Source organism: Mustela erminea, chromosome 4 (genome assembly GCF_009829155.1).
Source record: "Mustela erminea isolate mMusErm1 chromosome 4, mMusErm1.Pri, whole genome shotgun sequence".
In the NCBI taxonomy this organism is placed as follows: domain Eukaryota; kingdom Metazoa; phylum Chordata; class Mammalia; order Carnivora; family Mustelidae; genus Mustela; species Mustela erminea.
This window is the reverse complement of record NC_045617.1, coordinates 49,862,376-49,889,733: the sequence shown is the minus strand read 5'-3', so window position 1 is coordinate 49,889,733 and position 27,358 is coordinate 49,862,376. Positions and strand designations below refer to the sequence as shown.

Here is a 27,358-nt window from a genome sequence, read left to right as displayed (position 1 = left end):
GCTGACCACCTGTCTCGGCAGAATGAGGACTCGTATGTTGGCAGGACAGCAAGGAGGAGCATGAGAGCCAGCAAAGAGCACAGCACAGTGAGAAGGGCTGGAGCACATTCATGGCCAGAGCTTGGTCATACCCAATGATCTTAACCCTTCTCTTTGCCCCAGGCCTCACCCAGAGAGGGAGACTCTGAGTGGCAAAGTAGAATCATTACTTTTTCAAAGATTCTCTGGTTCTGAAATGAGGCTCTAGCACATGGATTCCGATAGCTTTTCGTACATTCTGATGGAAGCGTAAGCCACGGAGACTCCGAATTCTTGTCCACTTAAGCACATCGTATGTGGACTCAGAAGGTAGGACTTGACTTAACATGCTGCTTTTGTTGCGGAGATCTAGCAATATCCAACAACTTCCTGGGCTCTATATTCTTGGTAATGGGGCTGGTTCTGTGACTTTTCACTGACCTGTCTGCTCAAGTGAACTGCTTGGCAACACTGGTCACGTTTGCTAGAAATTCTGACTAAGTAATTTCCAAAAAGGAAATAAAAGAACTCAAGGGAAATAACACCTTAATCTTCCTTCTGCTGTTTTGTCCTGAGTGGAGGGGGAACATGGACTCATAAGAAGTCATAACAAGGGGGTTCCACAGTACTCACCGCTGACAATCTGGCAGACCGTCTGGTGGGCTACAAAGGAAATGAAAAAAATATGTATTCTTATTATACCCAACCAATTTGGTTTTTAACAATTCATTCCTGATATCTGACTTTGTTGGAAGAGTATAATGGTATGACTGCCATTACTGGGCTGCAGTAGAAAAAGCCCAGAGAGAGCCATAATGGTATGGTTCCTGGTCAGCACAGTCAGCCATATTTTGAGCACCCTGGGTACCATAATACTCAAGAGGAAGTTTTTAAAGATGTGTAGACACACTGTTCAAAGAAATGGCCTCTCCTAATTAAGGGTATTGTGGGTAAGAAGAAGAAAGGAAGATTGATTTAGGTTCCGACCCATAATCTACTTTGGTGATAGAATGAGCAACGGGAGCATTGAGGAGCTATTTAAGAACTAGTTCCAGTCTGACTCTTGTTCCTTACAAACAGAACTAACACTTATATATTAATACAAAAAAAGACATATACAATTGCGCAGAAACAGAAATAGGAGTTCCCTGACTTGTTACTATGCTTGAAAGGAGAATGAGGATAATCTTGGGCAGTTAACAAGAAGGACTTTCTTTTACCTGTAACAGGTATTTATATTTATTTATTTGCTAAATGAGTATGTTTAATTAAAGACTTAGACAGAGTAAAAAGCCCACTAATCTTTTTTTAAGAAAGATTTTGAAAAATTTATTCATTTGGGGGAGAGAGAAAGAGTGAGAGCCTGAGCAGGGGGGAGGGTCAGGGGGAGAAGGAGAAGCAGACTCCCGGCTGAGCAGATGTGGGGCTCCATCCCAGGACCCTGAGATCATGATCTGAGCCGAAGGCACATGCTTAACTGACTGAGCCACCCAGATGCCCCCCAAATTCATTAATCTTTTCTTTTAATTTGGAAGTTTAGAAAATTTAGAAAAACTGGGTTGAGATTGGCATTTTTCAGGAAATCTTTTTCTCTTCAAGGACGGTACAAATTAAGCAAATGAGACTGCAAAGAAAATTTAAAATAGCCAAACTGTTGTAGGCATTTCAGAAAGAAGCACACAGAACTGATATTCTCCTTACCATCAGCAAAAGATGGCTCCCCACGGGATTTCACATGCTGAAAGTACAACTGCCTTTCTTTAAAAGTGTTCCAGAAATAAATACTCCATACTTTTTGTCTGTTGTACTCACTGTTCTGTCTCTGGCAGAACACAGTGTACGTACCACCAAACGTATAGTAGATTCTCAAAAGGCTGTGCTGAAAAAATGAACTTGATCTTTTCCCTAATTCTTGCTGCCTTACGCAGACTTTGCCTCATACAATAGCTTATGTGCTTCAAATAATTGTTTTAAGGGCGTCAGCAGAAATGGTCAGTAGGAACCCAGGCCACAACGACAAGGAATTATGGAATTCTCAAAGCCGTGCTCAGGTCAATGCAGGTCAGCTGGTCAGGCCAAACTGGAAGAAATATTTCTTGCCATCTTCATGTCTAAGAACTTTCTTCCTGAAAATAGCCGGAGGAGGCTAAACTCATCTTTCTTTAAACTACAGAAGGAAATGAAGGGCCAGAGCCTCCAGGAATAATTTTAATCCTGGGGTCTCAAGGGAAACATCAGAGTTGGACTTAAGAGCAGAAGGTGCAGAGACTAGGAGACGGCGCCGGTGAAGGCAGCCACGATATACTCCCTGCATGGGGTAAGGGGATGTACAGCTCAACGCTTAGCACGGGAGGAGCGCCTGTGTCACATGCTCCGGAGGAAACAGCACGATGTCTGTTGGGTTACCACGGGTGCATTCATGACAACGCACCCATGAGTCACAGGGAACCAGGACCCAAATCCCATGATGCCCTTCTCAGGAGGGTTAACTGCAATGAACTGAGTATCACCAAAGGAAAGACAATAGTCGCAGTTAAGCCAGCCAGCAAGTAACTCGTGCTTCTTCAAAATGCTCTCCAAGCATCCACTAATTACCAAACAGAACTCAGCACAGATGCTCCTGCATGACCTCAAGAACTGGCCCCCCTGTCCCCAGTGATGCACAGCTGGCAGAAGAGGGCTCAGAAGGAGACAGTCTGAGAGAAAAAATGGCAGCCTTCAAGAGGGATGAAGGGACCTTATCTGACTCCCTCTCTAGCTGTGTCAACATATTGTACCTCCTCAGCCTTACCTCACTGTTCGCCTCATCTGTCTCATGTCTGTACCCCTCCTGCATTTCTGTAGCTCCAGTGCTTCGCGGGGGCCCTCAATAAATGCTGAGGTGAACAGAATGCATAAGCACCAGAAACATTAGTAGTGGGAACTCGAGGGGAGCCAGGCTGAGGCCACTGCTCACTTACTGTCCAGGTTGGGATCTGAAAAGAGGCCAAATATACTAACTACTACTTATTATTGCCTTCCTATCCACCAAAAGTGGTTCTGAGTAAAATCTCACAGAAGTGAGGCCAAATCATGTGAAAAATTGCCCACTCCGATGCTGTAGCTCCTTTCCTCTCCATGTGAACCCCTGAGCGTACTGAAGAGGCAGCCGTCAGAGAGCCCTTTGGGATTTCCAGAGATAGTTCAACCCCAAGCAAGCACTATTCTACAGGGCCCAAAAGCTGTTCTGATCCAAAGGACTCCCTATCTTTTTATAATTCGGGCCCAGTATAAGAGTTTCAAAATAAAAAGCCCAGGAAATTAATGCAAAAACAAGATCTGCCTCTCCAGGCTGTCTAAAACACCGTCTCTAAAAAGCACATCTTTAAGTGTAAAATCATTTTATGACTTTCTGTCTAAAATTTACCAGCTCTTCTTTCTATGCTATAAAAAAAGGACTTTTCTTGAATTTTCCTTTCCAGTAACCATCATAAAAGATTTTCTTTTTCACTGAAAACAGTGGAGTCTGAGACGAACCTTTCACTCAGGCAGTGGCATGGTTATGCATGCAAGTGTGTTCACCTTCCTAGAAAGTTCCACCAGCTTGCACAGCCTCAAAATCTATAAATGAATGGGCTGTATTTATTGGCTATAAAAGGGATGAGACTGCTATTCTTTCCTCCTTAAAGAACTAGAATTTTACGTATTCATTTGAGACTCGGACTGTTGGGCAGGACAGGAAAAAAAAAAAGACAGGAAGAATTTTTCTCAATTTGCTGACTGTGAATCCTTGGGAAAAGTGGCCAAAGGGTGGTTCTCAGAGGAGGAAAGAAGACTTTCAGAATGACATGTCCCCAAGAATTACAGAAACAAGAAATGGGAGGGTTTGTCACTGCTGTGTATAGGTGCTGGGCACAATGAAAGTCTTCAATAAAGCATTTGATTAAGTGATCATTCCCTGGGTTGGAGCAAATCCTGGTGAAGGCTATTCCAAAAGAGACAGAGTCTTTTACTTTAGCATCTTGATTGCAAAAGAACATGGAAGTCTAATTTCACTATGACAAAGTTCACTGGGGTAGCTGGATTGAAGTAGAACCATTGGACATTGGTGAATACTGCTTGAAACGTATGGGCCATTCCAAGGGGATTTGGAAGTCTGTTTATTTTTATAAGATTTCTTAATGCTCCTTAGCTTGACCATGTATAGATCTTCTTCAACTTCCAATGGAGTTATATCCTCATAAACCCACCATAAATTGAAAATATCACAAGCTAAGAATGCATTTTTTATACCCAACCTACCAAACATCATAGTTTAGTCTAGCTTCCCTTAAATGTGTCCAGAACATGTATACTACCCCACAGTTGGGCAGTTACCTAACACAAAGCCTGTTTTATAATAAAGTGTTGAATATCCCATGTAATTTATTGAATACGACACTGAAAGTGAAAACCAGAATGGTTGTTTGGGTACAGAAGGGTTGTACATGTATCGATTATTTACCCTCATGATCATAGGGCTGAGGGGAGCCACTGTCCAGCATCACAGGGGAGTATCATATCATACATAGCTAGCTTGGGAAAAAGCGTGGTTTCTACTGACTGAGTACTGCTTTTGCACCACAGTAAAGCCAAAAAATTATGTCAAACCATCACAAGTCAGGGACCATGTGTACTCGAAGACAAAAGCCAGAAGTCAAGTTGCTTTTAATTTCCAAAGACAAATGAGGAGCCAAGTAGAAATTAGCTTTTTGCAAAACTGGGAAGCAGAGAAAGATGGCAATTGGAGCCTTGGCTGGGGAATGAAGAAGACAGAAAAATGGCACTGGATAACCAGATTTATGATTACTACAAAAGTGGCATTAGGACAGGGGATTCTGAATCAGGATACTCAAATATCTTTCCTTTTTCTGCAATACACAAGTTGTGACATCTGTGGAAAATAATGTATTTCTCTCAGGACCTTGTTTCCTCCAGTAAAGCTGGAAATAATAATATATGCCTATTATCCAACACAGCATTTCTCTGATATTCATTATTCCCCTTCCTGGCTTTATTTTTCTCTTAGCAAATATCCAGTGACATTATTTCTTTCCACTAAAATGGAAGCTCCATGAAGGAAGAGATTTTGGCCTCTTCTGTTCACTATGAAATCTGCAGAGCCTAGAACAGTGCTTGGCACATTACAGGTGCATGATACATTTCTGTTGAGGCATGAATGTGCTCTGCCTTCATTTCAGGGTTATTGTAATTGATCAGATAAAATAATGAACATGAAGGGCTTTGTAAACTGCCAAGTGTAATGTTTTTAACAAATTGTTGTGGTCGCTTATTGTCCAAAAACTATACTCGGCTCCACGCCTTTGAAATATCATGGCAGTGGAAGAGGATTTTCAAAAGAGGATCCCTCTTTATAACTGATATCTATTCCCTATAGTCAAGCCTGTGCATATTCAATGACATAACTAGAAAATTCAGTCAATTCACTGGGGTGAAAAAAATCCATCAATATACTGTCTGAAAGTTCTTACCCTAACCTACCAGCTAACTGACCGACCTTTACACTTTTCAAACAATAGTGTTGATGTCCTGAAGACAATTCCTGAGTTTTAATCTGGTTTTGGCTTAAATGACAGGGAAAGAGTTTTTTTCTAGGAACGATTTTTGCTAGCAGTAACAGAATACATATAATAATACAAAATAAAATATTAAAAATAACAATATAAAATATATAAATAACAAATAATTACAATACTGAGGCTAAAATAATACGTATAAGACAGCTATCTGGATAAGCAAAAATCTCTTACATATATTCTAACCAGCTTGATCGCTGTGTAGAAGGATCGGAAAGACTGTTTACACTATCCAAGATCTATTGTGTGTAATGGTTTCTAGGTTTTCTGACTGACAGATCAATTTAAATAGCAGTTCCTCAGGAAAAATCCAAATGCATTTTGTGTCCAAATCTAAAAATTACATTAAGATTTGTTACACTTAGCCAACTGTCCTACAAATTACATTTTGCCATTTTCAAGGAAATCCATGCATTTGTCATTTTTTGGTTGATTCTAGAGTTTGTTCAGTAACTTGACATGGGACCACAGACTTCACCTCCCAAACTGTTAGACACTGAATGCTGGGTAAATGCATGGTGGGGCCTTGGCCACAGGCAGATTTGTTTGTTTTGCTTCAATTTTTTAAAGATTTTATTGATTTATTTGACAGAGAGAGAGAGAGAGACAGCAAGAGAGGGAATACAAGCAGAGGAAGGGGGAGAGGGAGAAGCAGGCTTCCCGCCCAGCAGGGAGCCTAATGTGGGGCTTGATCCCAGGACCCTGGGATCATGACCTGAGCCGAAAGCAGATGCTTAAGGACTGAGCCATCCAAGCGCCCCTGTTTCGCTTTTAAATTAATTATAGATTCTGTTCAAGATTTTCCATTTGGCAGAACACATTTCCTTGTACAAATTTTGTGGAGGGGTTTGGCTATCATGACAAACTCCTCTGAATTATTAAACCACAGTATGAATCACCCAATCAAAGAATCTAACCAGATATGGTTTGTCTCTCACATGACCCCTTTAAGTTTATAAGCTCAAGGGTAAGTAAGAGCTGCAGTTTTTCTACACACTGTAAATCTCTGTGCAAAAGTGAATGGCTGTCATCAGAGTCAGCATCTAATCTGCCACTTTTTCATCCATCTCCTTTTAGAAGTTCATGATAATATCGTGGATGCAACCATCTCTCTCCATTTCTTAGCTTTTTGGAGGTTTCTGTACTTTAATACAGAGCTTCTTTGAATTGTTACCTAATTAATTATCCTAAGCTCTAAGAATTTTCTTGATTAAAAAAGAACTTTAATATTTTGACATTTTGTGTGTCCTTCACAGTTTTTTACTTTAGAGATGACTCCTTTTAGGCCAATATTCAGAACTAAAAAAAGAAATTTATAGTTCACTCACTGGAGAAGAGAATTTATTAAATCAACAGTCTCATTTCCTTGGTGTGAAAGGCAGACTTTGTTCTCCTTGATGAATTTACCTATTATCTCGCTCTTTGCCCAGAAGGAATTCTCAGTATCCACTCTAACAGATAGCACGACCAACAGGTAGAAACATAAACAACACAGTAAGTGGAAAATGCCTCATCAGTGTATTCAGTTGAAATTTACCTAGGCCAAGAGACACTCCACAGTGACCCTTTTATCTCTGGCTTATGTAGTCTCAACAACCTTACTCAGAACTGTATGCATTCAGATGTAGACAATCCTAACAATATTTTAAAAATACCAGTTAAAATAAATACAGGATGTCAAGGATACACTTACCTCCTGTTTAGTTACTTTGGATCCATCCTTGCCCTCTGTATTCTCCGGAGACTAGAAAGAAAATATTTCAGTGAATTGTATTTAAAAGAGAAAGCACACATTTGAGGCAGATTTAAAAAAAAAAAAAAAATAGCTATTTCAATTCACAGGACCACATAAGTCAACAGATATTTTGTGGAGAAAAAAATAAGTTTGTAAGAGGAGACATTTTACACACACACACACACACACACAGCATTTATCTGCATAAATGCTCTAATTTTAACACCGGAGTGGTGCAAGAACTGATAGAAACCCCTGTTTTTAATGTGCACTCACCCTAAGCCATTTGCATTGATTTTTGATGATTCTGTCACTAAAGAATAGGGACCCAGCGGCCAGAGGCAGTGGTGCCAGGAATCCACCACACGTTCCAGTCGCTTTGTTTCTCTAAGATGAGGCTGCTAAGAAAGCTCGGCCTGAGCACAAAAGCATATTTTTGTTCCATATTCGCCTCGCTTTGATTTCTAGCCCACTTCTTGATAGGACTTGACTAATGTGTCTTGATTATTATTCTTCCACCATCAACTCCAGCATCTCTACCGAACTCCCAGCCTTGGCAGGACAGCCCAACGCCCTGCCACCCCAGCTGACTTGTTTCCTGATTTTGACCCAGCCCCTGGGGCAGCACCTGCCCACGCTGGTGACAGCTCACACCTGACTCCTTTATGTGCGTACAATCGTGCATACAACTGTGGGAAAAATATTCTTGGATTTAAGCAACATGCTGCAGATCCCAATATATTTTTATTGGCTAAAAGCAGTAGGTAAGATGAAAATGATGAAACTAATTAGAAAATTGAACTATTTCACATACTTTAAAACATATAAAGGTGGAAGGTGAATATTCAATCTCTATGACACAGGTGGGCAGAAAATAGGAATAGAGTTTCCAAGAGAAAACATACAAAGAGCAAACTGACATTTAGCATAATGTTTGGCTTGAGCAAAATGAAACAGCTATGCGGTAATGCCTCATCTATTAAAATGAGGAAAAAATTTTTTTTTTTTTTTTTTTTTTTAAAGATTTTTTATTTATTTATTTGATAGAGAGAGATCACAAGTAGACAGAGAGGCAGGCAGAGAGAGAGAGAGAGGGAAGCAGGCTCCCTGCCGAACAGAGAGCCCAATGTGGGACTCGATCCCAGGACCCTGAGATCATGACCTGAGCCGAAGGCAGTGGCTTAACCCACTGAGCCACCCAGGCGCCCAAAAATGAGGAAAAAATTTTAAAGATCATAAAACCCACTGTCTGGTGGGCCTTGGTGACACTGTAAATTAATATGATATTTTCAAAGAACAAACTGGCAATCTGAGAAAGACACACAGGACTAATCTTACATAATGATTCAGTAATCCCAGTTTTGGAACCAGGACTCAAAGAAAGGCTGTAAAATTACAGTCTTAGTTATGCTGTTTCTAATATGGAGTAACTGGAAACAACTCACATGATCAGTAAATAAAGAGAAATATTTAAGTAAGCTATGTAATTATTAATTCAATGGGATTAAAAATGGTTAGGCTGTATGAATACATAGAAAGTCCACATAAAATAATGCTAAATTTAAAAAACCGAGATTATAAAATAACATGTAAAACATAGATCAGAAGTAGATAAAGTCCTTTAGAAAGTCAAAAGCTTTTTTTCAAGGCAGACAACCTAGTACAACTTTAATGTTCCCTGAGGGCTGCCTGGTACCCACAGTCCGTCAGTTCATCTCTTTCTGGAACCTTGCATGCATGTGCATGGAGTGAGCTCTTCCTTCCTTGGAGTCCTCCCTCCCTTCTAGGAGTCTTGCTTCCCTCCCTCCCTTCCTTTCTTTCTCTCTCTCTCTTTCTTTCAAGATTTATTTGACAGACAGAAAGAGAGCTAAGGAGCATGAGCGGGGAAACGGACAGAGGGAGAGGGAGAAGCAGACCCCCCCCCCGCTGAGTGGGAAGCCCGTTGCCTTTGCCAGACTCAGTCTCAGGACCCCAAGATCATGACCTGAGCCAAAACCAAGAGTCAGACGCTTAACCGACTGCAACACCCAGGCGCTTCTCATGGAGTTTTTATTTCCCAAATGAACCAACATTTTCCCCTCTCCCCTGAAACCTTCTTTATCATGAAGGGAAACAGAGCTTGTCTTTTCTGTTCCCCACTCTCTTGCACAGGAATTTCTAATTCACAGATCTTGCTATATCAGCCGGCCAAGTTGGAGACAGTAAAATCTTACAAAGTGCGAGCATATGAAGACAGTCTGTACGTGGACCATTTGGCTTTGCTCTATTCTATGCTACAAACTCGACCCTTCTGGCCACAAATGAGACCCTCTGTTGATTGGAGGGGGAGATGAACCATGAGAGACTGTGGACTCTGAAAAACAATCTGAGGGTTCTGGAGGGGCACAGAGGTGGGAGGTTGGGTGAGCCTGGTGGTGGGTATTATGGAGGACACATATTGCATAGAGCACTGGGTGTGGTGCATAAACACTGAATTCTGGAACACTGAAAAGAAATTTAAAAAATAAATAAAAATTAAAAAAAAAAAGTACTGGGTTCTCATTCACACCTGTTAGGCCACCTGTAACTGGTAGGCATTTAAAGAAGTAGCACACAGTTATTCTGATGTTAACTGATGTTAAAAAAGTTAAAAATGGATGTTAATGACATAATTTTCAGTATTTTTCTCTGAAGTGCATTAGTGAGAGCAATATGACTGGGAGATTACTTGCTAAACACTGACCTAAGTCAGATGCAAATAACTGAAAAAAACAAAAAAAGAAAAAACAAGAGAGAGAGAAACCTGGAAAGACGCCACACACAAAAAAGCCAGGTATAAGTGAAAATGTTAATGGCTTCAGATGAATGAATATAAGACTGGAAATGTGAAGAACTTCAACTCAAGGCAAAGCTGGTTTCTCTGGCAATGTCTCCCAAAGGGCCTTCTGTTAACAAGATCATAACAATTTAGTCAGAAACAAGCCAGATGATCTTTACCCTGGGATCAGTGTGGTACTTCAGCATGAATGCCCATCAGGACATGGGCTTGAATGCTGGCTCTCTACATAGGAGTTGTAATCTGGGCCAGTGACTTACCAGTGGTTCAGTTTCTTCATCCGTGAATGACAGATGATAATGAATTAAACTCCCAAGCATTATCCTAAAGACTAAGAGATGGTAGAGCATTTCGTAGATGGTGAATTGTTATACAGATGTTATGCAATGAAATAAGTATTTTAGTGAGTCCTTAAACTATCAAATGTCAAATTATATTCAACAGAACCTTAAAGGTCAACACATCCAGATTCCCTGTAACTTTGTCATCTGTTTTTGTTGAACAGGGTAACACAGAGTAATTTCAGACGGAATTCCCATTTCAGACTGTCTTATCACACACCCCGTCCACCTTTAACACTTAGCCATGAGTCTGGGGACAGGAAGGAGGGTATGGTATGAAGGGATTGAAACAGAAGCCCAGAGGTTTTGTTCCAAGAGATTGTGAGGAAGAAAGTTTACAAAGGGGGAAGTGGGGATTGGGAGCTGTATAGTGATGATCTCAGATGTACTTCAACCTTCTGGTGGGCTAATGGGAAAGATGAGGTGAGTCTGAGGAATCCCAAGGCAGAAAGGTTCTCACCTCACTTCCCAGGATAGGGCAGGTTTGTGGTAATCTGGTTCAAATCCAGAACCACAGCCAAACAAAAAGGTCTCACTCACCTATCTGAGGCTACTTCAGCACCTGAGTATAAGGTAGTGACTTGAGAGCCAGAAAGGGAATGGCAGACATACATGGTGGCCAGATGGGATTCTAGAAGTTTAGAAGACCACTGAGAGCTGATCTGAGGACAAGTCATCAGGAAGGTGGATCACTGAACACCTGGTGACCAGATGGGTACAGAGAATGAGCCAAGAAGGCCTGAACTTTGGCAAAAATCAACAGGTAGCTGTATTTTTTTGAATCACAAATTCCGAAAATAAAAGTAGGCTCACTGAAATAAAAAAGAAAAAAACTCTCAAAACATAAGCTCTAGACCAGGGACAGAAGAAATAATAAATTGTCATAGACTGAGGAGGAATTAGCTCAGAGCGCAATAGAGAGCAACAAAGGCATGAACACTACGCAAGACAGGTTAGCGGACAGGGTGGTTAACTGAGAAACTCCACATACACCTACAGACATTTCAGAAGCCAGGAACAGACGTACTAGTAGGAAGGCAAAGACACGGTGGCTTAGAATTTTCCCAAACTGAAGTCAGGAGTCTCCAGATCAAAAGCTTATGCCAAGGAACAAACTGGAAACAAGACAAATAAATACAATGAAACATGATGTAGTAAAACTACAGTAAAGTGAGAAAAAAATCTTAGAAATTATCAATTAAAAGATGGATTATCTACTAAGAATTACTTCTCACCAGCAACTACAAATGCAAGAAATACGGAGTAATGTTCAAGTAGTTGAGGATAACTGTCAACCTAGAACCAGCTATCATTGAAGAATGAAGGAAAAATACAGATATCTCAGAATACAAATACTTAAGAGAGTTAACTATCAACAGAGCCTTCCTTTTAATAAGGACCTGTTACTAATGGATCAAATTTAGCAATTAGAAAAATGAATTCAGATGGAAGCAAAGTATATATGAAGTAATGTATGAAATACTGGTAAATCTAGTTAACTATTACTTGTAGATAATAACACCTATTTTTTTGTGTTTAAGAGTTTCAACAGAAATCCTAGACCAATGCTGTCCTATAGAAATACAGCATGTGATTCCAGCTTTTCTAATAGCTGCATTAAAAAAGAAGAAATAGATGGAATTAATTTTAATATTTTATTTAACTGAATCTATCTAAAATTGTATCATTTCAATGTGTTATCAATTTACAAATTATTAATGAAGTATTATTTTACAAAGCTTTCTGATACTAAATCTTCAAAATACAGCATGTACTTTACACTTTACATAAGCACATCTCCACTTAAATGCTAGGTTTTCACCAGACTACCTGATCTATATTTAAGAGTTCATAAAATTTATAGTAGTTTCACATATCCAGGTTGTTCCAAACATATTCAAATTTTTTCAATAACTTAATCTAATATAGGTTTTTAAATTTAAATCAATTAAAATTGAAATTTAAAAAATTCAGCTCATTCTCTTTTTTAAAGAGTACTTAACTGCCTCATGTAGCTAGTGGCTACCATACTGGATAGCATAACTCTAGACCATAATAACCACAAGAAATGAGAGCAGAATGAATAGATGAGAAGTTACAGCATGCTAGAATCCTGGTTTTGTTCTGGAGGATGATACAGACACAGAATCATTTTAGACTTTGTTAAAATAAATTTTAAAGATAGCCCTTAAATTTTTTAACAGAAGGAACAGGATCTATAAACTTCCAAATCAGGAGGAGTGGAATAAAGCAAAATTTAACAAAAAAAGTAAGGAAAGAAAAGAACAAATAATAAATAAAAACCACAAAATAAGTCCTTAGAAAAAGTCCAAATACATTAACAATCACAATATACCTAATCAGATTACACTCATCCATTATAATGTCAAGTGACAGAAAGAGAAAAACGGAATAATGTTTGTATATGATTCCACTTTTACAAATTTTAAAACATGCACAAATCAATATTAAGGATTTATATAAGACACATATCAAAAAAGTATAAAATCATGGACTGGAAGGATACACAACAAATTCATGATAATGGTTACCTTTAAGGAGGATGATAAAGGAAGGGAACCAAGGGGATATTTCTAAGGAAACAAACTTTATCTGTAACATTTTACTTTATTTCAAAAATAACTGAAGCAAAATGATAATATGAAAATTTGTGAATTTAGAGAAGCAGGTAAATGAATATATTATTTTCTGGATTTTTCTGTATTTATTTTTTGTCCAAATAAAAATATTAGCAATATTGAGGGAAAAAAAGACTAGAAGAAAATTTGTTCCATTTAGTCTGGTTTAACAGTGCCCTAACACAAATTCCATGACTAGGCTTATCCACAGCATTTTCCGCACTTCTTAAATGACTTATAAATCTGGTTTATATACTGCCTCTTTCTTTTCTGTTCAAGACATGTATTCATAATTGCTTCAAGCTGGGTTCATAGGAAGACACTGGAGCGAGCAAGATGGTAAGCCAAGAGCACAACCCCATGGATGCAGAATGCTCCTTGGGCTAGCGTAGGAGGAGAGCTGATGGGGAGGATGGATTCCTTCAGCAGCGGACCAACGGTCCCATCCCCATTCTTTCCCTACACAGACGTGCCTGAGCCCTGCACAGGAGGATGCGAAAAGGCCCTAAGGGGACACAACCTCATTCTCCTGAAGATTAAACAAAACCGGCAGTCCTTAGCAGGAAGAAACTTGAAATTTTTGTTCCACAGATGACCAGATGACCCAGAAGGAATCAAAAGGTAATTTTTACCCCATTGCCGAGCTTCTTTCTCTTCGAAAATAGCAGTTACCGGGGCGCCTGGGTGGCTCAGAGGGTTAAAGTCTCTGCCTTCCTCTCAGGTCATGATCCCAGGGTCCTGGGATCGAGCCCTGCGGCGGGCTCTCTGCTCAGCGGGCAGCCTGCTTCCTCCTCTCTGTCTGCCTGCCTCTCTGCCTACTTCTGATCTCTGTCTGTCAAATAAATAAATAAAATCTTAAAAAAAAAAAAAAAAAGAAAATAGCAGAAAATAGTTACCACAGAATAGTGGTAACTCCCTCCAAACTCAAGAAGATACCAGAGAAGACAGGAAAATCCTTATACCCTTCAGCAGTTACCTGGGGACAGTTCAAACGGCATGTGCCTGTGGGTCTAACTGAGCAGACAGATACTGACGGCGTGGCCTACGGCTGGGACGTGTAAGGGTAGTACGAGGCTTGTGCCATCATTCTGAGCCATACAAGACAAGAAAGGGGGAAGGCTCAGGATTCTCAGCAACCCGTGCAGGGCCTTATATTAAAGTTCTGAAAATTCTTTGTTGGTAAGTGTAGGCCCTTAAGAGATTTTCTTCTAAGATTGTGACAAGGGATATTTGCTTTATAAATTAAGTGAATTACTTGAGATCCTAGAGTCTGTATGAAATTCAAGAAACCATTTTCTAGCAGCCATAGAACAAACCCAGTCTCAACTCCCGGGCTGTCCATGCTAATGTGGGAAAGCTGGGAGCAGATAAAACAATGCAATTAAACCAATAATTACTTCTTTTAACCCACTTTGAGGTGATTCTTCCCTAACTTGCTGGCCAATTTTTTTTAAACCTCTTTATTATTATCTAGAATTTCGTTAAAAATTAATTTACATTTTCTGTTACAAACCCAAGAATGGAGAAAAGAAGCAGTCTAAGAGTGAGCTGGTTAGCAGAGAAACTTCTGGGAAGAAAGATCCAAATAACCCACACAGAGAAACGTGCATGTAATGAACTCTGTTGCTCTTCTGCTAAAATGAATATATAACTCAACTGTATTTGATTAAAATAATGTTAATTTCCCCCTCAAACGGGGGTACTGCCAATGAAATTCTCAAGGGTTTCCAAATAATAGGTAGTACTCTTAAATTCAAATATTCCTATGATACATGAAACAGACATTAAAATTTTTATTTAAGCCAAAAGAATCGTTATTTAACATTGGCATGGTTGTTTTTCATTCATTCTGTAGATCTATGTCTGGGATCCTCCAATACTGCATAACTTTTACAACAATCTTTAAAAACCCAATAGTTATAATAAGAGATCATGTTAAGAGAGTTATTACTCAAACTAACGTTAAATGTCTCAGCTACCTCCTTCCTTGCTTATGTCTATTAATTTCATCACCTTTTATAAACCCAAATTCATTTATTGAGGTCACATCAGACAAGTATGTCTTCCCAAAATATTATTTTGTTGTTAGAGATAAAAGCAGTTGAGTTAAAAACTTGTCTGTAAAAGATTGGATGACCCAAAATAAATAGCAACTACCTCTTTTCTGAGAAACACTTTCAGGGGATTCAGGTATAAAAGATAACAAAGTAAAAAAAAAAAGCCATGTTCTAGGATGTTGGGTTATATTTTATTAGCATAGGTATATATAATGCAATAACGGAAGTATATCTTTAATATGAAATAAACAACCTTAAACATTTCACACATCTCTTTGGTCTAAATCACCTCTTCCACCTGACTTAAGTTTTTCATGTGAGAGATTCTGTACAGAAGGGAAGGCACCTGGCTGAAATCAGAAGCCTGAATTCCAGTCTGGCTCATATCTCACTTCCCTCTGCCCGAGTTTCTTCATGAGTATAAATGAAGGATGATGGGCCTGAAGATCTCATCTTCTTGACTTACTTAGCTGCTCATGTCCTTATTAATCACACTGCAGAATTGTCCCTGTGTATATTACAGGGATGGCTACAGGTATTGGGGTCTGGAAAAAGGATAAAACAAGGGACACTGAAGAGGAAGAAATCATGTATCTTGCACTTATGTGATAGGCAATGATCTAAATGTTTTAATCTTTACCACAATCTTGTGAAGTTTTATAAATGAGGAATTGAGACTAGAGAGGTTAAGTAACTTGCTCAAGATTACCTAGCTGGCATCAAAAGAAATGAAATCCTGCCATTTGCGACAACATGGATGGAACTAGAGCGTATCATGCTTAGTGAAATAAGTCAAGCAGAGAAAGACAACTATCATATGATCTCCCTGATATGAGGAAGTGGTGATGCAACATGGGGGCTTAAGTGGGTAGGAGAAGAATCAATGAAACAAGATGGGATTGGGAGGGAGACAAACCATAAGTGACTCTTAATCTCACAAAACAAACTGAGGGTTGCTGGGGGGAGGGGGTTTGGGAGAAGGGGGTGGGATTATGGACATTGGGGAGGGTATGTGCTTTGGTGAGTGCTGTGAAGTGTGTAAACCTGGCAATTCACAGACCTGTACCCCTGGGGGGGAAAATATATATATATATATATATGTTTATAAAAAAAAAAAAAAAAGATTACCTAGCTGGCATTCTTGCTGGTAAATTGAGACCTGGAATTCAGACCCAGGTAGGCTGGCTCAGAGTTCATTCTCCTCTGCATGACACCTCTCAGAGTGGTTTGTGTCAGTTTTCTGAATTTCAAAATTGGGTGCAGATCTAGAATGCTACAAGAGCAAAAAATTTCCGGATTGGGAAATATTTTAATCTGTAGATCTTGCGGAAAAGCACATAACATGTAGTGGAATGTTTCCTAACCCCCTCATTGCTGAGTCATTAAACAATTACCCATGAACAATAATAAACAATTTCTCATTAAAAATACTGTATGTTGAGATGCACACAAATGTACCATTTCGGATTTCTGAATGGTCGCTAACACAGACAAAAGTATCTTTATCTCACTATTCAGACTAAAGACAAAACACCAAATCTTTTCTATCAGTTTTTATAGCCCTTGATATTTTCCAGAGACTTGTACATTGTGTTGTACTTGGTCCTCTCGATAACATGGGAATATACATGGGTGACCCTAGCAATCTCATTCTACAGACAAAGAATAGAAGCTCAAAGAGGTCAGGTGACTTTGTCCTGGTAAAGAGTGGCTGAGTCCACACTGGATCCAAATTTTCCAACTTTTACACCTGGGGATCTTTCCAGATGGTTACTTTGTTTTCCAATTTGTTCAGATATAAATTAATTTCTAGCAAATGGTAAATATAGTTATGATGTTCCTTATATTTTTGCAAAACTGATAATCAGCTAGGTCTGATGTGATTGCATGTGACTACCAAAAGGGGTATAATAAAAATTGTAATGAAGAGGAGAGGTAAAGGAAAGCAATGAGAAGTAGAAAGAATATAGTTTTTAAAAATGTATTCTATGGAACACATGTAGAACTTCAGAAGGAGCCTTCAAAGCTTCACATTTTGATCACCTCAAATCTTTGATATGTTTTATATCTCACATATACCATGCTTAATACTCATCACTTCCCACAAAGTAGAATTTAACTAATTCTGTCCAGTATTGTAAAAAAAAAAAAAAATACAGCTTATACTCTAAAAGAAAAGAGAGAAAATAAAAATAAATTAGAAACTCAACACCTAGTGCTTCATGCAGTATGTGCCCTCCTTAATACCCACCACCAGGCTCACCCAATCCCCCAGGCCCCTCCCCTCCAAAACCCTCAGTTTGTTTTTCAAAGTCCACAGTCTCTCATGGTTCATCTTCCCCTCCAATTTCCCCCAACACCCTTCTCCTCTCCATGCATAAACAATGAATCTCAGAACACTGAAAAAATAAAATAAAGTTAAAAAAAAAAACCCAAAAACAAAATTCAACACCTCTCAGGATAGACTTGGTATTTATCTTTGCATGGGGTCACAATAATCAAAATACAATTTTAAAATAATATCACCTAACAGCATACCTCTTAAAAATAACATTTATAATTACACATTAATCTTGGTAATCCAGAACCTGAAATAAAAATCCATTCAGTCGTAGGTCCAAAAGATTTTCTAAATTATAAAGCTTTTATTCTTATTTGAAGAGTTCTAAAAACAAAAGCACCTGCTCATTTTTAAAATCCAATGCCTAAGTAAAAGTAACATAATATTTACATTACAATCTCTCAATATATTGTATACTATGCCAGGTACTTATGTGTTTCTGATCACAAGAGTGTATCCCTATTATTCTAAATAGAACAAATTAGTGAAGACAATATATGTTGGAAATAGTAAATCCAGCACTTTATGGTAATTAGAGGAAACACTGAGTCTGGATACTCAAAGATATCAATACTTGGGTGAGGACACTGTTCACATACCTATCTTGTATATGGCCCTAAGGTCCATTAGTTAACTGAAATATCTAGAAGCCTTCATGGCAACGTGCCTCTCCCAGAAGCACAGGCCTAGACCCTGAGACCAACCTGAGGGCATGATCACAGATAATGATGACTTGTTGGGTAACTTGGAAAGGAACCGAGAAAAAACGGCATCAGCCTATGTCTTAATAAAGACAACATTTACTTAAATGAACACTCGCGTATCTATGTAACTCTTGATTCTTCCTTGTTTCATTCACTGGGCATCTTAGTTTAAGCAAAAATACACGAGGTTCTCAGAAATAAACATTTATGAAAGTATTGTTGGTGTGATGGTTAAGAGCAAAATACTTGGGTAAAAGAGGCTGGCTTAGAATTCCTGGGTCTATTACCTCCCAGCTGCGTGACCTGGGGGGAATTCCTTCATCTTACTAAATCCTCATATTCTCTTGTGTGTGAGAGGCCGTAGGGCTCGGCAGTTAAAAACACAAGCTCTGGAGCCAGACTGCCAGGACAGGAGTCCCAGCTGGGCCATTTCTTATCACTGGGGCCTTCCGGGAGATGGCAGTTTGAAGAGTATGCATACCTTAGTGGGTCGTTGGTAGGATTCCATTCATTAATGCAAAGTGCTCAGAACAGTGCCTGAGTTGTAGGAAGCCATCTAAATGTTATTTATCGTGGCTGTCATTATCGTATCTGTGAGATGAGAATAGCCTCATATAACTGTTGTGAGAATAACATGAAATAGTATGAAATTACACGATAATACCTCCCATATATGTTTGTCTCTAACAGCTTCACATACTTTGGCTTAAAATAAGATGCCTAATGAATATAAAGCATATAACAGCTAAGGTCTGGTACAGCCAGGCATTCAATAAATGGCAGCTATTTAAATTTTAATAGTAATAAATATATTTATATGTTGTTACTGTTCAAGTATTAAATTTTGCAACCAATTTTGAAATTTAAAAACGTTTTTCCTATTTCCCTCTTCTGAATATGTGTATCATTTACTTTATGTGTGATCAAATACGCATTTGCCTTCAGCATGTCTAAATGGCCCCATTTCTGGATATGTCCACAGATATAATACTGGACTCGATAAATACCTTGACCAGGAACCAATATCACCAACTGAACCGACTGAACCAAATCACACCAATTACTGTGACTGAACTCTTCTAAGAACACAGTGAAATGGGCAAAAAAATATGCAGCCAGTGAAAAAGGAATTCAACATTTTGATTTGGTTTGTTATTTTCAACGCTGATTTTTAAATTACTCAGGAGACTAACATCATATTTCAACATACTAGGTACTGTGAAAGCAGACAGCTAAAATGCTGTTTATTTCAGTCACCGTTTCCAAATTGTACCCTGCAGGAAAGTGGAATATATTTAACTTTGGTGTAAACAAAAGCAGTGTTTTAGGTAGAAAATACAGGAAAAGAGGATCACTCGATAACTGATTTGCCAAGGGAATTTTAAAGTTCTATGGAAATATTTTTAAACATATTTTTTCTTTGAGAAAAGCTAACCATGTAAAAGTGCACCAGATTAAAGCTAAGTTCCTTCAGAAACACTGCATTTGTTATCTGGTTGTGGAACATCTCCTTCTAGAACTGCAGTTAATTAAACATGCAGGGTGAGTTCCACCGTGTGTGCTGTTTGTCCTCCTACAAAATGGAAGCATGGTACTTATCAGAAGCCTGCTATTTCACTGTAGTTCTCTGAATAACTGAAAATATCATTGTTGCAATAATGAACACCCCTTGACTGTTTTACACACACCAGGTGCTATGCTAAGTACTTTGCATTCACCATCTCATTTAACTCCCCAACAACCCAATGAGGTAGAATATATCTGCTTCCCTCTTTTACAGACAAGAAAACAGAGTCTGAGAGAATTAGAAACTTCCAAGTTTAGGAAGAAATTAAGCAATGCCCCCTAAATCATACAGCTAGTAAACTGTACATGTCCGAACTATACCAGGTTATCTTCTCACCAAGTATATGAAATAATTAAACTTACTACTTTCTTTCCTTGAAAATCAAATATCTCACGGTCAAGTCAAATTAGGAAGATTTCGAAGTTAATTCTGTATTAGGTAATCAAATAATGTGTGCTAATTTAGAAACATAGTGTTTGTCAGACAACCACCTTTATAATACTGGATGGTGGTTAGAAGAAAGGCATAAAGTCCCTGAAGTCACTTACTAATGAGGGAGGGCAGTTACTGCACACAACGTAACCTCAACTGCTAACAGGCCTTGAATTTAACTTCCTTATACTTCAAAGAAAGCAAGACTTCACAGAAAAGACCCATGACAGATCACCTTTAATAACAAACTAGCACCAATCTTCCTGAGATTAAAAAAAAAAAAAAAGCTATAACCTCTTAACCAAACAACTTCTTGTCAGTGTTTCTTCTGTGGACATGTGGTCTGGACAAACCTTTAAATTCTCAGCCTTTTTTATGGCTCATTATTATTTCTTGCCATGAATTATAATTACTTACATATGTATATTACCTTCCCTATCAGACTAAAAGATCCTTCAAAATGAGGGCATTTACTTACTCACTTCAAAAAGGGTTGGAAAACAGCCCAATTCACTTATTTTCCCAACATGATGGTACTTTGCATAAAGGTGATGCTCCTCCATAAATGTTCATTTAACATGAAATAAGTGAATCAATGAATAAAATGTAAAAGCCGTTATTCTGGAGCCTTTACTCAACATAGGTACCATATCAATATTAACTCAATTAAACTCAGTAAGCATTTATGGGATGGCATGCTACATGTAGTTAGGCCCTTTCATATTCATAATGGAAACCTCAATGTGGTTAAGAAGGCTATTCACCCTAAACTGATTTATAAATTGAATTCAATCCCTTTTAAAATCATGGCAGGTATTTTTGCAGGTATTTTGTCTATTACACTGCAAAGAATGTAACAGACAAAACAATTTTAAAAAAGAACAACAAACTAAAGGACTGATACTAGCAGAATTCAGATCTTACTATAAAGCCATAATAATCATGATAATGTGGTATGACAGAAGGGCAGAATTACAGACAATGGAAAATAACTGAGAACCCAGAAAGCTTTATATTTATGATGAATTGGTTTTCCACAAAGGTACCTATGCAATTTAGTGGGAAAGGGATGATATTTTCAATAATTGGTGTTGGGAAAACTGGCTATCAACATGCAAAAACAAAAACAAAAACAAAAACATATCAACCAAAAAACAAAAACCAAAACCCAAACCAGACCAAAACAAAGGAGAGCTAATTTAAACCCTTATCTCACACTAGATACAATATTAACTCCAAGTGGACCGCAGAACTAAATATGAGTGAAAACTATAAAACTTCTAGGAGAAGATATTTGTGACTGTGGTTTAGGCAAAGATTTATTAGACATGATGCTAAGTAGATTTTATCAAAATCAAAAAGCATCATTAAGACAAATTATTATTATTATTATTATTTAAGATTTTATTTATTTTATTTGACAGATAGAGATCACAAGTAGGCAGAGAGGCAGGCAGAGAGAGAGGGAGGAGGAAGCAGGCTCCCTGCTGAGTAGAGAGCCCGATGCTGGGCTCCATCCCAGGACCCTGGGATCATGACCTGAGCTGAAGGCAGAGGCTTTAACCCACTGAGCCACCCAGGCGCCCCAAGACAAATTATTTTTAAAAGTCACAGACTGGGAGAAAGAATCTATAAACCATACAGCTAATAAAGGAGTTGTATTTAGAATATTTAAAGAACTCTAACAACTCAGTAAGACAAACAACCCAATTAAAGAGTGGGCAAAATATCTGAATAGACATTTTACCTAAGAGATAACATCATGCTAGTAAGCGCATGAAAATATGCTCAATGTCATTAGTTATTACGGAAATGTATATTAAATTAACCAGAATGGCTATAAGCATAAAAAGTGACAATACCAGGATGTAGAGACACTGGAACCTTCATCCGCTGACAGTATGTACAATCACTTTGGAAAATAATTTGAAAGTTTCTTAAAATGTTAAAAATAGACTTTCTTACCACCCACCAGTTCTACAGTTAGGAAACCTCCCAAGATAAATGAAAATATGCCCATCAAAGATTTACACATCAACATTCATGGCATCATTATTCATAATAACTGAAAACCGGAACAATCCAAACGTCCTTCCATTTGTGAAAGAATAAAAAATGGAATATCTTTAGGCAACAGAAAAGAAGGAAGTACTGATTCATGCTACACCATGTATGGACCTCAGCAACGTTACGCTGAAAGAAACCAGACACAAAAGGCTGCATGTTGTTTGACTCCTTTTATATAAAATTTCTAGAAAAGGCAAATTTATAGAATCAGTAGGTTAGTAGTTGCCTGGAACTGGGGTGGGAGCAGAAACTAGATGCAAACAAGTCGAGAAACCTTTTCAGAGTGATAGAAATGGTTCAAAACTGGATTATGGTAATGTTATACAATTTTATAAATTTACTTAAAATTACTGATTAGCATACTTTGAATAGATGAATGGACATTATGATAAGTAGATCATACCTTAAATAAGACCTTTTTTTTTTTTTTTAAAGGGAAATTATACTCCTGTCCACACTGCTTGATTGTTGCTAGAGTGTGTATCATTTACCACTTGGCAGTGACACTTCCAATCTTTTTTAACCAGATTGGCTTTAAAAAAATCATATCTCCTTATTCTTAATAATATACAGCTCTTTGTTGTCTAGCAAAACTGAACATTTCATCTATTTGAGTCTGCTGTTTTCTTATAAGGATATACATCTTTTCCATAAGGACATGTGACACTTTTATCTTTTTAAAATAGCAGATTTGTTTAGTGATATGTGATACAAATACTTTTTCCCAGTTTTTCCTAAGTTTTTAGATTTTGTTAACAATGGGATTTTGTCATACTGAAATATTCATTTTCATGCAGTCACATCCATCTGTATTTTCATTTACAGAGTCTGTCTCTGGTATTATGACATGTGATACTTTTTTGAAACATTAATCAGAAACCTTGAATATTGTTAGTTAAGCATCTCTTGTGCCAAGCCCAGCACTACTAGGACTCTCCACTTTAAGAAAAGAGATAAAACCTCATTTCAAATTTCAAAGCTAGAGACAGACTTTTCTTTCTTAGGCCTTTGAGTGTGAAGAGACACTAATGTTTACATCCCAAATTTACGGAAAATGGCCTCATTAGAATATTTCTGATGTGATACACAAGACATTTCCAATAATTTCAGTGATGAGGTGCTGGAAAAATAAAAAATAGGATGTGAAAATGTGTTTGCTGTTGCTAATCATGCCAGGACCACGACTCTAGGCCTCACTGGCTGATTCCTCTTTGTAGAACATCATAGCATCACATAATAACATGACCACAGCAGGCATTCATGGCTTTCTGACCAGAACAGTCTAGAACTCAGTCACTCATGATCTCACCACCACATGCATTCGTGCATATTACATTTTCCCTGCTATTCCACTCACTACTAAAAAGTGGTGGGTGACCCATCACCCATTAGGTAATAAATACTGGAAACTGAACTTTTTTCAGATTTAGCAAACTCAGACATCTAATGCTACCTAGAGAACTCTCTACTGTTGAGTGCATATTGCTTCAAAAAATATTAATCACAGTTATAAAAAAACCATTTGGTTTAATATAACTGTAACTATCATAATAAAGATACAGACAAAATAAAGATATGATTAAAAAATAAAAGAACATTTTACATTAATGTGGATATTATGGCCTTGAAGTTGTATAACCAAGCCCTGCTTATGTTAAGATACAATCAGAAGAGGCATTCAAATGCCTGATAACAGAAAATGACTCTGTTTTTCTCTGTATATATTTGACTCCTACATACATTTGCAAGATCAGCCCAAATTCAACCTTCTTTCCCTATCAATCCTACAGTGTTTACAATCTACACCTGAACAGCATATTCTGGAATGAATACACACACATATATACTGTGTGTGTTACACACACACACACACCCACACACACACAGTATTAATGTTACTCAATTGCTTTGTGCCTGTTACTCTTATCACCTTCAATGAATTATGTAAATATAAGTTCCACGAGAGTGAACTATGTATCCCCATGACATTAAAGCAGTGCTAGGATTCCAGATTTTACTCTGCAGAACAGCCTAAACAGGTGCTCATCAAACAACTTTTCTTGATTTCTGGAAAAAGTTGAGAAAAAGGAGCCAAGATGGCAAAAAAGTATTGAGGGGGCACTTTTAAAAATTTGTTTTAATGTAGAACAGGCAGTCCTTTAGTCAAGAAAAAGAATGTGGAGCAATGTGTAAATGCTTTAGCAGGTACCCCAGCTTTATAGCTTTTGAAGTGCTAGGCACAGATTGTCTTCAGTTCTTTTCTTCATATCTAGGGGTAGGCTTTACCTAATGATAGTGGTTTCCAGTGTAAGCTCCAGTGACCTCGAGGATTCCATAAGGCAGCTCTAAGGTGTGACTGATAGATGGGATGGCCATGGTAACTATGTTAAATTTGTGGCTGGTTCTGTCCAGGTATCAACTTTGGGTTCCAGGTATAAACGAAAAGCCTTCCTATTAATCAAGGACGGTTTTCCATCTCCGAAGACCATGCTGATGTCCGGGGGGATGACATTCAGGCCCTTGTCCGCAAGTTTGCCCCTAATCCCAGGATGCCTGGCTAGATTCTTCACAGGGACTCCAGGGCCTTCCAGAAAAATAAAACAACCAAAAGCCAGTACTGTTCTTTTCTTCCCTTCTGTTTCCTTAACAGAGGTGAATAATGAGATCAAGAAAGAGTAATGGTTTCACCAACCATTAACAACCCTTAAACAACAAGGACCAAGCCCTTAAACAACAAGGACTCCAGCACATCAGGGTCTATTGTGATAATGGGTTTGTGCACATCTACCTTACTGTTCATTTAAACTTGTTAATAATTCTCAGGAAAAGGGATGGCACAAATTCACTCCATAACTCATCTCCTGATGATTGGTTCTTTTAACTCTGCTAGAATTCCCATCCTAGTCATTAAACCTCAGTTCAATTTTGAAAATGGTGGTATCATTTTAAATACCCTAGTTCTAGTAAAACAGGCCTGGAAAGCAACATCTTTATAAACAAATTTAAATAATGACTCTCAAGTATTAGTACCACCCAACTTCTCAGGTTCCTAATCTCTTTGCATTTCCTAAATTCATCTTGACCCACCCACCACTAAATCTTTGTTACTAGCTATTGGTCGGTGAAACGTTGGGAAAATCAGGTCTTTAACCCCTAGTTCAATGGCGTTAACACCTCTCAAGGTGTTCTGAGCAGTAAAAGAAAGAACACAAGTCAAACTCTTCCCACAATATGAAGCACATAGTACGTGCACAATAAATTTTAAGACCAAAAAGCCAACAAACTTTTGTTGTATTTTTTTAAAAGTAGAAGAGACAAGTTCCCATCAAATTCTTGGTCATGGCAGATAAGGAAGCAAAAGCTTCTGTATTTTTATCCTGCATTCACTGACACAAATCAGACCACAGTCTTTAACTGATAAATCAGGATAATATTTGTAATTTTGCCTCAAATCTAAGACACTGGCTGGTTTACCCTGATGGCAGGCAATGGAAGGGTGCAAAACATTTTCTTAGGTTACAGCCGCCACACACCGGCTTTCTCAGGGTGGAGGAAAGCCGTCCCTTCCCTCCCCCGGACAATGACCAGTCAGTCAGTCGAGGCCAGACTCCGAGCGAAACGTGCACGGCGGTGCGAGATACTTCGTGTCCCGGGCCGCGCGGAAGGGGACGTTAATGGACCTCAAGAGGCTGCAGCTGAGACGAAATGGTCCCCAGTTCCCTGCGTGGACCGAGGGGCGCCGGGGCACGCGCACCCCGCCTTTCCCGGCTGAGTGTGGGCTTGGGTGGCCGGAGGGGAGCCGGTGGCCCCGGCCCCCGGCGGCCCCGGCCCCTGGCAGCCCCGGCGGGCGCCCCCGGCGCTGTCCCGTCCTGCGCGTGGCTAACTCCTCCGCTCCCGCCGCGAACTGCGGGCAGGTCCCGGCCGCCCGGCCCCGCCTGCGCCGTCCCCGGCCCTGATTGACACGGGAGTTGGTACATACGGGTCTGCAGCAGAGGCGAGCAGGGGGTGAGTGCTATTTTAAACATGGCTTTCCCTTCCCTTGGCCTCCGAGCCAACGCGGCGCGCCCAGCCGTGGGCTAGGCCCACCTGGGAACAACCCCAACATCTGCCCGACTTATTTATCCCCCCCCCCCCGATCTCCTTATGCATGGACTTGTTTCCCTCCCCTCCCCCGCATCACGGCTTTCCCTCCACACTAATCACAACCCGGCAGTTTCAAAGAGGAAACTCCCCTCCGGGAAGGGTTGGAATGGAAAGCTTTTTGCTTCTTGTGGTTCGAGGTGGAAACCATTCCAGCCAGCCCGAGTTCAAAAAGAAGGGAAGCCGCGTCGCTGGAGAGAAAGTAACAGTCAGAAATCGATGAGGGCGGAGGGAGGGAGAGAGGGAAGGAGGAATGTCCGCAACAGGCATCTGACAACAAGCGTGGAGAAGCGACGAGATTCGCTAACCCGAGTTACTACCGAGCGCATTCCGCGCGATCCACCGCAATGACAAGATCTGCTGGAAGCACAATTCGAAGGCCTTTGAAACCTTTCTCGGTAAGACTTACCTTTCTCTTCGGCATGACTACGTTCGTGCAGCTAAAAAGTAAAGCAACGGGCTGGAACTGCAGACACCGCCGCTGGATGCCGCCGCTGCAGCTGCTCACGCGCAGGGCACGGCGTAGCCCGGCCTCTCCGACCTGCACCTCCGCGGCTCCCTCCGGGGGCCCTCTACTCGCTCGCCTCCCCGCTCCTCCAATGAGGAGCCCGGACAGCCGGCCGCGAGGCCCCATTGGCTGCGGCAACATTCTAAATTCCACGAGGGCACGCCCACCTCGGTGCACACGGTAAGCGCTGTTGTAGTTTCCACTTCACCGAAAAAAATCTGCCTGGTGACTGAGCATGCCCAGTTCAACTAGTAACCCCCAAGCCCCACGGTCCTGGAGTTTCATTGTTTTGCTGCTCCCTATTTGAATCCTGTCAGTAGAAACAGTGTGGGCCTTTATAGTCAGGAAAAAGAGTAAGTTTGGACACATCAAGGCACTT

The 27,358-nt window shown here is 39.4% G+C and overlaps 1 protein-coding gene and 1 long non-coding RNA gene across 4 annotated transcripts in view; one reads left to right on the top strand and one right to left on the bottom strand.

The window, feature by feature from the left end:
• HMGN3 (high mobility group nucleosomal binding domain 3) overlaps positions 1 to 27,154 on the bottom strand; it is a 31,791-nt gene extending 4,637 nt beyond the window's left edge. Inside the window, exons 1-3 of one of the 3 annotated variants that reach the window (XM_032339224.1) lie at positions 26,881 to 27,154; positions 7,327 to 7,377; positions 652 to 681 (exon numbers count right to left, since the gene is read on the bottom strand). In XM_032339224.1, coding sequence (XP_032195115.1) covers positions 652 to 681; positions 7,327 to 7,377; positions 26,881 to 27,120 — 321 coding nt within the window. In that variant the 5' untranslated portion in view covers positions 27,121 to 27,154. The remainder of the gene's footprint in view (positions 1 to 651; positions 682 to 7,326; positions 7,378 to 26,880) is intronic. The other 2 variants (XM_032339225.1, XM_032339226.1) reach the window with 2 other exon arrangements.
• LOC116588315 lies at positions 291 to 20,266 on the top strand. The gene is made up of 3 exons (XR_004284884.1): positions 291 to 348; positions 13,631 to 13,784; positions 19,248 to 20,266. It is a non-coding gene; the product is annotated as an uncharacterized LOC116588315 (long non-coding RNA).
• Positions 27,155 to 27,358: the final 204 nt, after the last annotated feature.